Raw genomic sequence first — 18,808 nt, 5'->3', positions numbered from 1 at the left:
ATGAGCGCCGGCTGGGACCTTGGGTTGGGATCGAATCAACCAAAAAATCAAATCAACCGGAGTCGAATGCACGAAAGCCTACTGTGTCTTCAAGCAACTCACATCAGGCTACGTAATAAGTGAAGTGCCTGTGTTGCATCAACCATTGTGAAATTTCAAGTAGACATTATTCCACTGATGTGAGGCACCGAGAAAAAGTCTTCACAAACGTTCTCTAGTGCTAGTATCATATCAACAATGGAGTAATTCAGTCATGTTGAGTAACCTTCCACAATGAGCACTGCCTTGCATGTGGCGAAACTGTATGTGCACACAGTCAGGTCTCAAGCTTAAGAACTCACCAGCACTTTTTTTTCCTGGTTGGTATCCCAGACACGAATGACCTTGACATCACCAGACGTGATCAGCGTTGTTGTCTCTTGATCCCAATCCAGCACCATGCCAGATCCTGCAGAGAAACACTTGTCTATGGTGCAAAGCAAACATTGTAGTCATCACGGTTCAAACTGGTGGACACGTGAATTGGCTTTGAGGTCCCGTCTCTTAGGCACGCATTTCAATGGAGAGGAACTGCTGGTAACATGAACATATGGAAACAATGGCTAACGCAAAGCAATAGTCATTGTTACATACCACTACAACTGCTGACTGCTCCTGCACATGCAGGACATGCATATTGCATGAATGACTGTGACAACTGCACATCACCTTCGCAAGTCCATTGTCTGTCGCATGGGCTCTACTATAGCCCTGTTGGCTATCGATGCTGCTCTAGTTCAAATCACGAATTGCTCAAAATTTGCCTTGTAAAGCATGAATGAGGATTTTGTACATTCTCGCGCGTGCGGTTCTTGACAAATGGAGTGTTGCAGCATTCATGACTGTTGCACACGATCAAGGCAATCAGGGTTCAGCCATGGATGCACCATTCATGCACTGACTTGGCAAGAGGTACAGAACTACATTAACATTTACGACTGTGCAAATAGACGCACAAGGCGAGCTGGATAAAACAAGGGCAAACTGCCAACTGAGTATAATGTCTGGTATCACTAAAACCGTGATCACCAAATACTTACCGTTACACTCCGCTGCCACTTCTTTAATCACAGTGAGAATGGATCATAAGTTTTGTACCCACGCACATTCACATTTGCTTATTCTTTATCCATACCACCAAGTATTGCAATTCAATGTCAAATGACATTGTACAGATTAGCAATCTACTGTTATTCAAAGAACGCTTGTCACACTTGGAAATTGCGTAAGCTTTTTTCCTAACTTCCTTTTCTTTTTTTTAATTCTTTTTACTCACAGATGAAAGTAGAGTTGCAACTTTCTATTTTCTTTTTAAGCCTTGGTATGCCTTGCGTAAAAAAAAGACAGTTGTCGGTTGTATAAAAAGTATTCTGTGCGTTCACTTTTTCAAAAGTGCTTTGAGTTTTGTAAGTGCCTTCCGGGCGTTGTTTGAGTCATTTTTATTTTAAGTGTGACTCCACCTATTATGTAGGTGGAGTTACACACTGCCCTTACCGCTGAAGTCACTAAAAAAAATAGAAAAGCTGCAGGGGGAGCAGAACTGACATGACATTTTCGACTTCATTTTTTGCTTAAAGGTCCTCGAACTTGAAAACCTAGAAAAAATACTGAAAAGCCTCAAACGTCTTAAATAATTTACCACACTTATAACAATCCCAGATGTAATGAATTATCGGTTATGACGACCAGATTTCACTGCACTTACGATTTCCCAACCCTGCCTATTTGAACTGTGTCCAGATACAATGAACATTTTCAAAAGTGCCATACTATTACAATGCACACTTCAAACCTGGCCGCAGTAAAATGAGGGTGCATACGAAGTTCCGAAGCACGGAAGCGCGACCTGTGCGACCACTGCTCCAGTCCAATCACAACGAGGATGCGACCGGCGTACAGTGTACAACAGTACTATAGCACAGGCGCGCACACCAATGCTATCTCTGAGGTCACGGCGGCAGCATTGTTCCGTCACGTCGCTAAAGAAAGTCACTGGTCACTAAACTGAAAAATTTTTCACTAAGCCAATAAATCACTAAATCTAGCAACAAAATAGCTAAAATGGTAACACTGCCACTTTGTGATCACCTTCTGCAGCATGGTTTAACGACACATGCACCAACTGGGAAATGGAATTGAAACTAGTTCATAGAAGAGCTATTACACTAAATTATTAAAGGCTCTCTGACACTAGCCAGCATTCTGCTTAATATTTCAAGGTCTAGGCAAAAAAGCACAAAAAAATTAAAAGTAAAAAATGTAACTGAGTACGTTTTTAAAAGCGAGTTAGTAGATAACACCAATGCCTCCCTTGGAATATGGAGCAAGCCCTGTCAAGAGCAGCATGGCAGAGGTGAACGGCCGTGCTCACCTCTTGCTGTCATCGGAACGTCTCCAAGGGCTTGGAAGGCTGCCACCAGTTCACGGTTGGACAAGCTGTAGTTCCGCCAGACACGAACAGCTCCATCATCTGTCAAGTCAAGGTGAACTGCACTGTCAAAGCAGGTAGTACATCATAGTACATTGTTTGTCTTGCTGCAATACAAATTTAGTGGGACCTGCTCAAGTAGCTGTAGTACTCAATCTGAATGCTACTATGACGCATCTGTGCATTCCTTGGCTGCAAAGGTGATGACATTAATATGAAATTCTAAACCGAGTACTACCACAATACGCCGAGCTCCAGCAAGCATGTGAGATACAGACTGTCATCAGTAATGCCAAGTCAGCACAAATCACGGTCATGCAAGAGTCAAGCATACAAGCTGATGGCTAGAAAACTATATCACAGATAGGCTGCTTTGGCCACTGCAGGTTTCTGATGAATGTGCTGGCCAAGTTTCTTGACAACTGTCTGACAGTTTATTTTGTTATTACTTCAATGCAGAGCAAAATCTTTAGGCCTATACAAGATTTCACACAATTTGTTTTAAGTTAATGATGACGATAATAAAAAGCCGGCATACCTGATCCCAGAAGCAGCAGTGGTAAATCATGTGCATTTAGGTAGGTCATAGCCGTGATGCGCGTCTGTGCGGGATTCTCGTTCATGTGGCAGCTCTGAAGGTTCCCGTGATCATCCCAGAGACTGCACGAAGCAACCACAAGGTATTTGAGAGGGCTCAATGATTGCTCACTTGATGTCCAAAAGCTACACCTAGGCTACCCAGAACGTGAAGGGCAAAGGACTATAGTATTTGGGAAAGGTTCTTTCCCTGCAATGCTATTTGTGTCGTGCCAAGCATCCAATGACAGGCCCAAAAGAGGTGCAGTGGCTTGCAAACCAATGATGAAAGACAATAAGATGGGAAAAATAAAAGAGTGGCTATAAAGCATGGTCCAGTTTACTTTTGCTTGCTTAGGGCCCTTTAACTGCACTTTCAATAAACAGGCTAGAATGTGGTTGTTGCAACTGGGACTCAACCACACGGGACCATGCTTAGCAGCTGACAGTCGTGTGGTACCGCAGTCACAACAAGAGCTGCAAAAGAATTTGCAGATTCCTTGACATTCCTGGGAAATGAGGCTGCAGGTGACAAGATGCAAACAGGAGAACGCAACGCTGGGCTGCAATTGATATGCTGGGGTTGCAATGTTGCCTTTGTTGCTTTAGTCTAGTGTGTGCTTTGATCATGTGTAGCTAGGCGGCCGCATTTCGATGGAGGCGAAATGCAAAAACGCCCGTGTGCTTGCGTTGTAGTGCACGGTAAAGAACCCCAGGTGGTCAAAATTAATCCAGAGCCCTCCACTACGGCGTGCTTCATAATCAGAACTGGTTTTGGCACGTAAAACCCCAGAAAGAAGAAGAACTTTCATGCTAGAAACAACACACCGCAATCTTGGCATGTACAGTATAACATGTACAGCAAACGTGTAACAGCCATTTTTATGGAACTCTTGAAAGCAGATTTAGGAATACACTGCAGAGAGTGCGGATGCGAGCCACTCTTTCAAAACACAGGAATAGCGCAGAAGACTGAAGATGAAGTCACGCAGCTCATTGCTGAAGAGGGAAGAATCCTGCTACAGAGTAACAAGAGCGTCAGCACGCCGTTCATTACTCTTTCTAAAGAGAAATGCCACTTCCTTGACAGAGCAAATGTATTCAAGAGTTCTGTTCCAGCTTAAACAATATCATTTTATGTTATGTTTAATTTGCTGTGCATTATTCTGCCTCATCTGTTTATATGTAAACTGTAATATGGTTCAAAAGTAGGTTGATCCCCACTTGGGGTTCCGTTGTTGGGGACATATTGGTAGGGAGAAAATTAAGGGATTAAGATAGCGTCCATGCAGGAAAATGGCTGTGCCGAGCATGGGGTCTGTAAAGACGCGGGCCTTTTCATACGAAAGAGCAGGCTTAGTCATAGGGGACGGACAAGGCTTTTGGAACCACAGCATGTCAGCTCATTATGTGCTTTATTCCTTTCTCGTGTGCATGCTCCGTGGCATGTGCACTCCTCTCAACCTCTTCTTTCTTCGCTTCCAATGGCACCCCTTGTAGCAGACGATGCTACATGACTACTTGAAACAAGCGCTTCAACGGGGTCATCCATGGAATGTGGGTTCGCAGAATGAGATGCCTACCTATAGGAATCCCTATTGGCAACACAGAGCTCTGCTTCGTGTGGGTGAAAGGCTAGGCAGGTAGGAACGCTGGGGCACCGGCTGTAGAACACCTGCTCGTCCAGGCGCGCTCCAGTTGCTGCACACACATACACACACCTTCGAGTTAGCCCTTGTGTACCTTAGACGAAATTTTTGCAATGTGCGTGATGGAACCCTACATAGAAATCACGCTCAAAATGTGGCTAACTGTGCCAGATCTGGTAGAAAAGGCCATTTTTGTGATCCAGGATTCAGCCACCAACCAATTTTGTAGACGCACTCGAATACCTGGATTTCTTAACAGCACCGTCATATGTGCCACAAAGCCAATGAGCACAAAGTGGCTAAAATTTCTCAAGGAATCGCATATTCTGGTTCACTGTATGAACGCAATCTTCCTCATGTACCATATTACTGCTGGGGTGTCTTAGTGCACTCTACACCAAACTGTAACATTGATATGACTCGCCATAGCAAAGGCCCCAGAAAGTGCATAGGTCACATCCGTGCCTTGCAAACCAGAAGCAAAGCAGGCATATATGTAAAGGCTTTGAAAACTGGGTCCTGCAAATTGCCAAATTTTACAAATTAACAAATTTTTGAAATATAAGCTGCCAGCATACATAGTAAAATGTGTAACCCTACTTTTGTGAAATATGAGCCGTAGATTTCCAGGTGGTTGGCATTGGGAGTGCGTCTCACATCTGTGTCCAGGTTCTTCTGTGGCATATTCTCGATCGTCATCTACTCCTCCCACAAGTAGACTCGACAATATAGTAAAGCCTCATTAATTCGAGCCCCGTTAATTTGGAAAATTGGATAATTCAGACTGGTCCTCTGGTGCCGGCAGGCTTATGCAATATTTAATGGCATCAAACTCTCGTTAATTCGGACAAACCTCGGAGCGCCACAATGCGCGATGAAAAGGAGCAAAAGCAGCACTAGGGTCCAACCAAAACGAAGCGGAGGAGTCCGCAACGCCATTCATCAGCGGAAAACAACAGAAACGCCAGAACGCTTCGTGTTTGTCTTTATAGTCCTTATTCTTGCATTTGCCGCTGTGCATGATACCGCATTGCACGTGCCTTTAGAACTGCATAGTCGTCATCCGTGATCGCATCGATGCGATGGCGACCAAGATTCCGCCCACATCGGCTGCATCTAACAGTAGTTTCATTTTGACTCGGAGTGCAAGTTGGGCCTCTCAGAACCATGTAGTCACCATCCGTGATCGTGCCGACTGCGACTGTGGTTTCATACACAGCGGTTGTGGCAATCCATCAACTTGTAATTCAACCATTAGAACATCTGCGTTCGCAGTGAAATTTCGCTATATACTGAAATCGTGTATAAACACACTTTGTTATATTGAGGTTCTAAATGCATGGTGATCTATGGACAAGAAGTTATATTAAGTTAAATACTTCATTATATTGTGCATTTTGTTATACTGAATTTCGTTATATCGAGGTTTAGCTGTATTCATAATGCAGAAAAGCAGTTGAATTGAGTGAGCCATTCAGCTTGCACTTGACAGCTAGCTATTACATGTGACACAGCAATACTTCCGAACTTTGGGTGTAAACAGTTAAAATAAAACATTGGTTTGGGCCAGTTGGTTTATCATGTAGTATAGGCAGGGCAACATGCAAAAAAACACAGACAGAGAAGGAATACATAAACAGGACAGGTGTGGACTTCCAACTATATTTCAGGAACACAACATACACACAATATAAACATATATCACAGGGATATATGTTTATATTCGTCCTTCAGTGGACATAAATACAGGCTGATGATGACTTGTCATGTGCCACATGAATGATGGTAAAGGCGGAAGGAAGACGTAATCAAAGCTATGGATACATCATATCTTAAACTCTGTTGTCAGTACTTATAGTCACGCTAAGTAGAAAGGCAGAACACACAGATGTCTTCTTCCAGACGTCAATTGTCAGAATTGTCAGATATCAACAACTTATGGGACACTGCACACATCCTGCAACACCAACCCAAGCATCTGCCTGAACAGTGCTCACCGGTTTTCCGACGTTCAGCCTGCGCAGCCGCCCTTATCCGTGCATTACGCAGAAACCTCCACTCCCGCTGTTGGTGCTCCATGCTTTCAGAGTCGGAGGCCTGTGAAACCTGCTTTCATTGCAAGGAAGACGAATACAGTGTTCAATCAGAGCCCAGACCAGCCTTGTCTTCACTCTATTACCAGATGGTGTCGGTACACAACTACAAATCCAAGCTACTCACCTTTTACCTCCAACTGGGCTTGGAGAAATTTTCTGTTAGACCTAGTGCTAAAACATGATGGTCAAACCTGTTTCCAGCTTAAAGGATAAATCACGAGTGCAGTCAAATGTGAACATTCAAATGAAGTGGACTTTTTTTTTAGGAAGTTGAAAAGTATACGCTGCATGTATCCAAAGAAAATTCCAATACTTTACATTAAAAAGATGACAAATAATTTTATAAATTCTCTGTAATGCCTATTAGTACACTTGCACCATGTCTCCATTACAGATTACATTAGGTTCTGGGGTTTTACCTGCAAAACCACAATATGGTTATGAGGCACGCCTTAGAGAGGGGGCTCAGGATTAATTTTGATTTGACCACACGAGTTTCTTGAAAGTGGCATGTAGATATAAGTATACATGACTATCTTTTTGCATTTTGCCCCCACTGAAACACGGCTGCCATGGACTGGATCGAACCCACAACCTTGAGATCAGCTGCGCCACACCATAGCCACCAAGCAATTGCGGTGGGTACCATGTCTCCATATCCACACTATGAAAAACAAGATCTAAACTGGCTTCAATTCAACTTGCACATGAGCAACCGCGGTGATGCCCCGAGATTTACAGGTGTTCTCAAGCAGTCCAGCACAACCCCAACAATCACAGACAGCCACCCCTTAATGTATGAAGTTCGAAGTTTAGTTCTTTCTTCTTCACAAAAAGAAAGCTAGGGTTAATTACAATTAGAAAGCATGGGCTAAAAATAAGCCCAGGCTGATTACGAACTCCAATTTTCATGAAGCATGCGCATGCATGTGAAGACCAATGTTGGTGCAGCTGAAATACCACTATAGCCGAAGCGGCCCCTTCTGTGGCCCCTGCAACAAGTAGGCATGCATCATTCCTGCTGGTTGATCTGCTAATTTTGGCAAGCCAGCACAGGTAGCTTCCTTAAGACAGAAGGTGCATTCTTGAGAAGAACAAGGAAGCTTTGCGACAGCCACTGGACATCATGCAGAGAAACAGGCAAGCAGAAAAGAGAGAGAAAGAGATAGAGGCAGTACCACTTGGCACCAGGGGGACTCCCTAGCGGTCAAGGAGTCCCCAGCTCCCAGCTGGGGCACATCCAAAATCTGCACAGAGAGCAACAACAGCTGTTCCCACCACACTGCGGCACTCCAGCCACGCTCTACACGAGAGGTCGGTACGTTTGCACATTGCTCAAACCAATGTTACTAGAAACAGCTCGGTTTCACAGCACCTTATACCCTCCAGCGGAGCGGTGTGTCCCGAGTGGCGGATGCTGTAACGACGTCGGTGCTGCAGTCCCAACCTGATTCACAACTCAAGCGTTGTCTGCTACACCACAAGCGGGAAGCATGGTCGGTAGTCCGCTGGCCAGCCGAATGAGCGTAACGCAATGATGCATTTGTATGGCTAAGTTCTTTCGCACCTAAACCGACAGCACAGCGCTCCCATCTTTGCGATAAGCGCTTATAGAAAACGTATAATTGATGCGGCAGTACAATGTTACTGGGTTGGTCCCATGGAATGCTTGAGTGCACAAACTGTGAGCGGTATGGAGTGTTAGACGCAGAGCTAAAACTATCTTCTCATCAGTTCCCGTCACATCACTCCAATCCCTTCGTCACTTGGATGCGCCCAGTCGCATCCAGGTGTCCTCACTCGTTACTCGTGCCACTAACTGGCTGCCACAAACTACTCCTAGCAGCAAATGTCACTGCCATTGGCAGTTAGCTACGCTGTAAAGCAAATAGCAGGTCTTCATTTGCATGCACACATGCTAACTGATAACAGGAGTGGTACTTGGGATCAGTGGCCATTGTTTAATCTTAATGGCACGCATATCACCTCTGAGAGTACCTGCAGCACAGTTGCCACCCTGCGGTTTCGAAGAATGGTAATCTATTTGATATTAAGTGTACTTTCGCAGCTCACACCACTCGCTTTCTGTAGCAGATAACACAGGAGTCGTGAATCAAGTTGCAACATCAGCGCTGCTAGTTCGAACGACTGCCACTTGGGATAAGTTTTCTGGTGGAGCTGTGAAACTAAGCTGGTTCTAGTAATGTTGGCTCAAACTACAAGTCTACAGCCGTGGCACAGCCTGGCTACCCACAGCTGTTGAGTTCACCCAGCAGCATTAGCAAGTGAAACAACACTTCATTCATTACAAACCTGTAGTGCCATGAGAAATGTTCGAATCAAGCAGATTGTCCAACTATCCAAAAGAAAACTCAGGAAAGGAAGTGCAGAACACTGTTGCACGAGCACATGCTATGTAGTTATTTCAGGTGCTCCTTGTAGAGGAACATTTATTCCAGAAGGTTGCAGAACCTAGAGTCATAGTCTTGACAGACTCTAACCTCATGCAGCATTTTAGAATTGCTACTGTTGCACTTGAGAAGGCTGGGCATCCCATGCAATGCCCACCAGACCACATCGATAATAATGGCCTCACAATGCGAGAGGCTGAGCTAGTTGGTATTCCATAATCAAACTTTCTGTAGCACACAGAAGCGACGGACACAAAAGGGATAAGACAGGAGCAATCGCTTACGCCTGTATTATCCCTTTTATATTCGCCGCTTCTGCACACTAAGGAAAATTAGTAATATTGCCCATTGTTACATGGGCATATTGTAGTAATAGTAGTAATATTGCCCAGTGTACTGACAGCACCGTGTGATTCTGTGCCCGTTGTGCTCCCTGTTGAAACATGCCCCTTTAAGCAATCTCACAGTTGTTTTGCCGGCAATGTTTGTTGGCAACCAATATCATTTATTCTGGCTTTCACATTTTTCTATTCACATACATACGAAAAGAATTCAAGATGAGCTACATGCACTGCAGCACCCCTCCTCAGCGCAACGAGCCAAGCAGCTCGGAGAAGGATGCCGCTCCACTTTTGTCATGGTAACAGCCTGCCTAAGCCTCAATGCCCCAATTTGCGTTGACATAGCTGTCATGCACAGTATAGCATCAGTGTCGAGCAAGTATGGTCAAATCTTATAGTTTTGGAAACCACAAATTAGTGTACTGGTGCCAAGAAATCCCAGCACATTGCACTGCACTTTTGAGGCCACAGAGCGAGCTGATTCAATTGTTTGTGTGAGAGCACACCAGATGTTAAAGTTATTTGTTAAATTTTGCATGAGAGAATATGACCCATCATAGATTCTATGAATCAATCTGAAATTGAAGAAATTTACTATAAATTGTTTGCCTTTTACTGCACTATGAGAAAATGTGCCCAATCAGTACAAACCACTTCTGCCTAGTAAGTGCTGTTATGGTTCCAGAATGGACACCAGAGCGATTACGATACCTTTTAAGACAACATTTGTAGCAAAGGCTGATGGAACATAGGTGTGCATCACTATAGTATTCAATTTGTGGGTGCGTCAATGGCTCCTAGGCAAGACAGTAGTGTCAATGAGATGTGAAAATGCTACCACAGTAGTTGGTGCTGCTGCAATTTTTTTAACAAAGTAAGCATGTAACTGTGCTGGCTTATTTCGCAAATGGCATGTCAAGAATAAGCACTACAGTCAACGTCTTGTAATGAAGAAGAGCTTGCGCTTGCCCGGATTTTGACTGCTAGTCACCTCGCCGCTTCTTGACGTTCGCCTGACGTTTCTCGCATTCATTGACGTTTACATGTGAATAAATCACGTTACAGTCTGATTTTTCAGACTCCCTAGGGGCCGCAAAAATGTTACGAAAATCGAGCAGTCAGATAAAATGAATGCATGCCCTTTACTGCCCCCCAGGGATCAAATCAGCAGAGGAACGTCCGAAATAGCTCGCCTACCAGAAGGCCTATCCAGTACGGCCGGTGCACGATTATAGTTAATATACTAGTGTCCTGTAGGCTTCTATCGTATGCTTGACATGCTTATGCTTCACCACGTATTGCTGTCTTGCGGCCTACTTTTGAAAACCGGCAATATGATGTTTGACCCTTGTCGTGCTTTTCATTTCAAAGCTGATGGCAAATTTTATTGCGATAGCAATTAAATGGCCACTCCAAGCGCATTTCTGCCATCGGCGTCGCCGTTGCCATGAGGTTCCGTAGGACAAAGTCCACGGGCGATAAAATCGTCACCGCCACGCGAGCCCACCCAGGCCACTGTGTCTTGAAATCTATCTGTGACAGGGACACAGTCCGCCCGTGTGCTGTGTTTTCCCAGCTTAGTTCACATTGATGCGAGACGCATCACGAAGGTCAATTCGCTCGCTGCTGCTGCCGTGCTTCCTCTCTCCAGCGTTTTGAGAGCGAGTTTCCATCGGTCATCGAAGTGAGATGTGCTCATGTTTGCTGGTGCACGCATGACACCATGGCTTATTAATTTAGTTAGTATGCCTATGTTTACAAGTTTATACGGCCGATAAAACTGCTATCCTTTCCTGATACAGCCGTCTACTAATTTGCTATCGCAATCTATGCTTCGCCTTTTGGGCGAAACTGCAACTTTTTTTTTAATGAAAAGCACAGCACCAAGCAGCAGGAGGCTTGGTAGCAAATTTCCGAAGCAGCTAGGACTAGCGTTGTTACGGTGGCTACGGCTGCTAGCGGATCGGCATGTGAGAGTGCTGGTTCGATGCAGATAATCGAGATGGAGGCGGTGGTGGCTTCAATTATTGTTTCGGACCTGTGGTCAATGGCAAAAAGTTAGGAAAATAGGACGGCAAAGGGTTTCAGCGTCTGAAATTTCCAAAATTTTATACATTGGCTCTATGGGGCACGTGGCGGTGTCACGAAAGGCGTACGAATAATTGGGCATGTCCAAAAAATCAGCCATCCAAAAAAACGGTCGTTGACTGTATTTAGATCTGCAAGTAACTGACGGACATGCTTTGTGACAGCAGGACATTGCAGCACTTTGACACTCGCTCTGGCTCGCTAGGTCATCTGCTATGCTGCTACATCGTACCACACAACGAGTAGCAGCATGGCAGACGATCTAGCGAATAAGAGTGAGTGCTTAAATGTCACAACATTCTGCTCCCACGGTCCGCCAAGGTGTCATGACACCCTGACACATACATCTGCCGAGAAGAGACCGAAACTGATTCATAGAAAAGGTACTATATAGTAATTTATTTAGGGTGCCTTGAGGCTTGCCAGCATTTTGTTTGCAGTTCCGAGGTCGAGAACCTTTATTTAAGGCAAGAAATGAAAAGTAAAAATGTCACGTTCAGTGCTACTCTATTAAAGGTTTAGTAAGACAGTCCGCATGAAATAATTATTCCTTGAACAGATGCTGCTTGCAACAGTGCTGGTGCTGTCATGACGTCCTGGGAGTAAGCTGTATAGCTTGAGCACTAATAATTCCATGCAGAAACTTCAAAGTTTTGCCCTTTTGCCATTATACATTGTCATTTCCTGCACGTGCTGTGGAAAAGTATCATTTCAGTGACATGGCCTTGCCACGTCTAGCTCTTGCTTCCAAATCGCTAAATATTACTCAAATTTGTGTTGCGACGGTTCCTCAAAGAGACATCCCAGTAGCATTACACTTCGCGAAGTAAACAATCCTGTAATTCCTGAACAGCTGCTCGTGACAGCGCTGGCACTGCCAGTATTGCACGCCCTGTCGTCTGCTAACGAAAGCCTGTTGCAGCACCAGTGCCCTCCGACCAGAAGTCACGCGTGCTGCGCGAGAGGTTAGGCGAGGATGGAGAGTTTTGCAACTGACCTTGGTTCTATAAACATTGCGGGATACAATCTGAATGGCACTATCCTCACGGGCACCATTCTTAATGATATCACGCTAGAAAAATGTTCAAAATATCGAGCCAGACACCTTGCAGCATCTGAAACATAAGTTAAGGTTATACATCGATTCAATAGAGAAGGTGGTGGTGCCACGAAATTGATGCTAGAATAATCAAGCAGGTGCAAAGATCAGTAGGCGACTGTAAACGAATTTGCGTTTCCTTTTAACGGCTATGAGCCATGCGATGCGACTTGCTCACCAAAACTGAAACTGTTGATTATACCTGAGTATCTCTGCGTATACAACCCACACCAAAATTTTTTTTTTCATTTAACAGTAAAATCAAGCTGCAGGTCAAAGGCGAATTTCACCTTGAGGTGTGGCAGCAGGGCAGTACAAATTTAACCTGAAGGTGTGATTTCACGCCACACCTTTAGGCCAAAGTTCTCTGCCATCTGAAGTTTCGTTATCTCATAGAGAAACCTACCCTCTCCCTACCCCTCCATGTTGAAACTCCCTTCACCCCCCTTTCATGGCCGCTCACTAACCTTCTATTTTTGGGTTGCCATTTTGTGTTTTGGCTGTGTATTTAGCTAGTGAATACTGCACTTGGCCCCAGCGCACCATGGGCAGTATTCTCGGGTGATCAATTTCAATATTTCATGAGACTCGGAAATGGACTGCTCGAAGTGGACAGCTTACAGCGCTCTTAGCCACTGTGCGAGGATAGAGAGCTTGGCACACAGCACCAAAAACACTCTGCCGGCCGTATGCGAGACGCATACAATGCCGAGTCATGTGAAATCTCACGAAAGTGACTCCAGAATTGATCACCCGGGATTATCAACCCTGATCACGGATTATGATGAGCTGCGCTTGACGGCAGTCCTTAATAGCGCAGCAGAAGATTATCAGCATCACAAAAGAGGTGGAGAACAGAGCCGCTGGTCGAAGCTACGACGTGAACGAGTCGTGCATACCCAAATGGAGGCTGCTTTTACAAAGGTTTGACCGTTGTTTTATGCAGTAACGTGCATCCTGCGAGTTGTACACATGGATTTTTTTTCTTTTTCTTTCTGAGGTGTTGACATTGAGGAGGTGCAGATTATAAGTGGAAAAATATGTATATTCGTTCGTTTTGAATACATTGAAAACTTTGGATACTGAAATTTAAGCTGAAGCAAATATAGAATATTACAGACAATAAATATCAGCTTCTGAAGCAAATATAGAATATTATGGTATATTAAAAAACACAAGCCTAAATATAACGCATGCTGCTTCTCAACACAAAATGGGTCATTGTTTCAATTGTGCAAACAGGGTTGTTATTCAAGCAGCGAAAAGAGAACCCATCGCACCTTGTTGAGTGGACGGGTGAAGTATCGGGAGCACCAGTCCACAAAGCCTGTTGTCACCAGGGGCGATGAGATGCGCGCATTGAGCTGCTCTTCCGTGTCATCCTCTGCCACCTGCCAACAGCGAGGCAAAACAGAAATTCAATGAGTGGCTGTATCAGTATGGCCGCTCCCAATGCTATTTATTCCTCCTACATCTATTTTCATTTCATAATCTGCATCCTATCAAAAAAAATTGTCAGTTTCACCCAAAAGCGAAGTATTGGAAGCAATAGTATGGTCTAGCACAGCGCTGAAGGAATTTCAGAACGCTGGTGTGATGAGGAGAGCCTCCAGTGGCATTGCACCTGGATTGTGCATTGCAATTACAGTCAAACCTCAATATAACGAAATTCCTCGATGTAACAAACTATTTTTATTTCCCCATCTTAGTTCTAGTGAATTAACGAAACCTCGATATAACAAAATTCTCGATATAACGAAGTTTTTTGCTGCAAGTACAACTTCATTATATCGAGGTTGACTGACACTGAATAAATACCGTCAAAATTTGTCAGTGTCCAAAGAAAAGATTAGACAGATTTAGATTGACGTTTGTTCCTTGTTCTGCTCAGACTACCTTTGTTCTGCTCAGCCAAGTGTATTCACCCCGGTGAGGTATGCACACAGCCACTCAGCAGGAATGCTCTGCAGGAACGCTCTGCAGGAACGCTAATCAGCAGAGCCGACTGAGTGAAGCGTGACTGTAGTAGGTCCACTAGGCTTTGTTGCATTTGCAGCCAAACGCACCGCATGTCTCAACAAACCTTCGAACCCTCCACGCGCAGGCCACGCATGTGTGTCGATGCTGTGACAGCTTAACGGTGGTGGCACAAATGTGCCTCAAGTGTTTGTATAATTGCAATCGCAACAATAATCCTCCAACACTAACTATATACTAGTAGCTTATGCTAGAGGGGAAAGTCCGTGATTCCCACATGATGGATCCCTCACATTTTACTCCCATAAAGACCAACTGCAACAAAATTTTGAACCAAGTAAAAAGCCTAGATTACAGTGTAGATTTAGAGGAGCCTCCGTGCAAAATTTCACTCTTGAGATACGAGTGGAAGTGTCACGAAGAAGCTTGCAAAAATAGCTGTTGAAACTGGGAAAAAAAAAAAAAAAAGAACCGTCATTATTGCCACTGACTGGAAGTGATGCATGACCTCAGAGATAAAGTGATGCCCACGGCTGCCCGTGGCGCAAACTGAAAAATCTCAGAGGTGGTGCACTGGAACTTGCGTCGTAGCGGCAACCATCAGGTGTATGCGTCATCTGCTTAGGTGCTGTTTAGAGGCTGCTAACAAGAAAACTATGCAGTTACCAGCCCTGCAGCTTTGCCAAGGTTGCATTAGTGGTATATACTGCTCATAACAAATTTAGCCAAACTGAAATTTTGTTGCAGTTGGCCTTTAAGAGGTGTCGGAAACAGCATTGGCTGAAGAGGGGGCATGGATTGAGACTAAGATACAACACACGTCTAGTCTCAATCCACCAGAGTCTCAGTTCACGTTTGTTTTTGTTTTTTTTTTCCTGCTGTTTCCCACAGCTCCTAAAGCAAACCTATGAGCCCCCACCACTGGAGGCCAATTTCGACAACAAGTTTTGTTGAAGTTTTATTTTTCAAGGCTCCCCAAACGTCTACAGATTGACGAACCTGACTCGGCAACCAAACGTGGCTGATATCTTACCGGTGCAGGCACATCGGGGCCTCGGTCGAAGATCTTGCGTGACCGGACTGAAGTGAGCTGTATGCTGGAACTGGTGGCTTCGAGTGGGCGTCTGCACCGGTGGTCGCAGGCTCAGGTTCATAGAGGTCGGTGGAGGAGACTCACTTCTGGGCACCGAGTGGGAACAGAGCCTCAGACAACAGTGGCAGCCAGCCTGTTTTTACTGGGCACAGGCTCGCACCAGCTGAGATGGTTACAGTTCACACTTAACAGGTACTGAAGGGCTAGATAGTAATCCATGATTTGGTTAAGCAGCACACTAGAGCAATAAACTGGTTGCAACTCAGCACCTGTGTTTGTCTTCATGATTCGTGCTTGTGTGAATGTTTTCTTGCGCTGCTTAACCAAGTTGGAAAACACCGGCTTTGCGGTTACGTTGTAAACCCTACAACATAACCGGAACGCCGGTGCATCCTGGTGTGCACCTCCTTTCCAGATATAGCATGGTGTGCTCCGACTCCCCTTTACCCTTTCATCATCATCATTATCAACCTGTTTTTATGTCCAATGCAGGACGAAGGCCTGTGCCAGCGATCTCCACTTACCCCTTTCTTGTGCTAGCCAATTCCAAGCTATGCCTGCACTTCATCACAGCCCCTAATTCTTTGTGGCCCTCGACTGCGCTTTCCTTCCCATGGCACGCATTCTGTAACTATGATAGACAACCTGTTATCTGCCCTACGCATTACATGGCCTGCCCAGCTTCATTTTATCCCTCTTAATGTCAACTAGAATATTGGCTATGCCCGTTTGCCATCTAATCCACATCGCTGTCTTCCTGCCTCTTAACGTTACCCTCCCATTGAACTCAATGCATACGAATACCACTTACAGTGCAGCTATGCGCCGGAAAATACCAGTTATAACGCGGCTACCAGAAAATTCCGCAGACAAGCAAGGAGTGGGTGCGCTTCTAACGACATAAGTAATTGAGAAGCCAGTAACATGTGTCTGACTTCTGGAAGTGCTACAAGACGGGATGCGTGAAGATTCTATGCCCGCAAGTGATGGTTATACACGTCAGGTCTTTACGCGCTGGTGAAAACTTACGACAGGTAGCTGATCTTTCCCGAAGGCGATGATGGCTCCGAGTGGCATACAGAGCTTTTCCGGCACTTCTTGGCTTCAAAGCTTGACTGCGCCTAGAAAGGCAAGCATGTAAACCTACGACTGTAACAATGTTTCATATAGGTTTTTAGGATGATGGAAATATGAGCAAGTTGACAAAGATTTGTGTTACTGAAGGCACGCAAGATGCCTGCCTTCAGCAACATGTGTGTTCTTTCTTATTTCATGTGCTTAGCAAACTGTATTAGGCAAGCCTTTTTTTTTTCGCAGCATTTTGTAGTGAACTTTGTAGAAACATGCATATATACTTTTGTTTAACATGTGCTCTGTTTTACTTTTTTCTTTTGCCACACTGCTGTTACTGTATGGGTGGCATGACCCAGTCAGACAAATGTTTGCCTTTAGCCGAGTCTTCTAAGACAATCTGTACTATTGTTTAAATTACAGAGGTATAAAAAAACAAAGAAAGAATTTCCAGGACAAACGTATTTCATGGAAAGTTTATTCCTACCATGCTGATGGTGCCTTGACGCATGACAACATGCTCACTATGACGAATACAACCTAGGCCACATTGTGGGACACTGCTTTGAACACATCTGGGTCTCCACTACATGAAGAATCAGAACCACATGTGCTGTAAGAATCTTCTGTCACTTTCTGGCCAAAGCTGTTTGTAATCATGACAACATGTTGCTAAGCACAGTGAAAGGGATCACAGAACACATCCGTCTGTCTAATTATGGTTCATGAAATAATCAAAAGGGAGAAAGTCTGTGGAACAAAAATACTCTCGCACTAGTCTCGCACACCCGGCGACACAATACCAATAGAAGCATTTTGACTTAAGCAACAACGACAACAAAACAGTTGCACCACTCTTCTCCCAGCACCTACTTTCTTCAATTACACACTTTGCTCGAAGATGCCATAAATGCGGTTTCACTAATTACCATTAGAAAGTAACAGCTTTCCAAGTGTGGTGAAGTTTGTCACAAGACCTATACGTGACAGGATCTTGAAAACAGTAAAAGAAATGGAGGAAACTAAAGACAGTATATGCCAGGATTAAGCTAATGTTCAAGTTGGTGAGCGTCCCATTAACAAATTATTACACTGATACCACATGGAGATGGTGCAACTGTACGTTCGGGAAAAGGGTGCAGCCCATGCATGGACAATTTTAAATATGTTTCATTCCTCAAATATTTAGGCCCAAATCTAGCAGTGCAGCCTTTAAGCAGAATATATGGTAACAAAACTGTAATGCAATGAAACATCGATGCAATGAAGTGTCAATTTTCATAACTTCATTATATCGAGCTTAAACTGTATTGATCGAAGTTAAATCTCAGCATAAAAGATCTGAGACGACCACCTGGCAACATATGTGAAGGGGGAAGAGGGGGGGGGGGGGCAAAAAAAAAATCTAGAATGACTAAGACAACATAAAAATGACCTGTGCCATCTGGTCAGTCAATGCAGTGGTGTGGCTGAACAGATTGGTATTAAAAAGTGCTATCACGCTTAATATGTGTTACAAATGGGGGTGTGCGATATTCAAATTTTTTAATACAAATCAAATACGAATACTTAGCTTTGAATATTGAATAATGACATGCACATGCATTTATTAGCAAGTTGGGTTATTTTAACATGTTGGAACCTCCCGATTACACTGTCAATGGTCAACAATTAGACTAGTAAGCCATTATATTAAAAGAATGTGTATCTGGTTCATGTTAACTTGGAAAATTCAGTAATTGCCACTAGCTGTCTGTTCTCGCCAACATGTGCCTTATTACATAGCATCAAATGCCTATTAACTCAGAGGCTTCTGACCCTGAGCCAGCCGTCACTCAGCAGTGGGGGAGGAACCTGCAAAAGAGTTCACCTTCGCTGTTCGCAAACCCATGTGCCTTGCTACTGGAAGGCTGGCTTTCCTGCAAAGCCTAGACGTCCAG

General features: G+C 44.4%; 1 protein-coding gene across 1 annotated transcript in view; it reads right to left on the bottom strand.

Moving 5' to 3' along the window:
• Positions 1–305: 305 nt before the first annotated feature.
• LOC119434772 (regulatory-associated protein of mTOR-like) overlaps positions 306–18,808 on the bottom strand; it is a 43,481-nt gene continuing 24,978 nt past the window's right edge. The window contains 9 exon segments of the mRNA XM_037701848.2: positions 306–448; positions 2,411–2,509; positions 3,006–3,127; positions 4,627–4,744; positions 6,690–6,798; positions 14,008–14,118; positions 15,738–15,782; positions 15,784–15,883; positions 16,827–16,918. Coding sequence (XP_037557776.1) covers positions 330–448; positions 2,411–2,509; positions 3,006–3,127; positions 4,627–4,744; positions 6,690–6,798; positions 14,008–14,118; positions 15,738–15,782; positions 15,784–15,883; positions 16,827–16,918 — 915 coding nt within the window. The 3' untranslated portion in view covers positions 306–329.

The sequence above is a fragment of the Dermacentor silvarum genome, unplaced genomic scaffold (assembly GCF_013339745.2).
Source record: "Dermacentor silvarum isolate Dsil-2018 unplaced genomic scaffold, BIME_Dsil_1.4 Seq239, whole genome shotgun sequence".
Taxonomy (NCBI): Eukaryota; Metazoa; Arthropoda; class Arachnida; order Ixodida; family Ixodidae; genus Dermacentor; species Dermacentor silvarum.
Note: the sequence above shows the minus strand (reverse complement) of the source record. Positions and strands in the feature narration are given on the sequence as shown.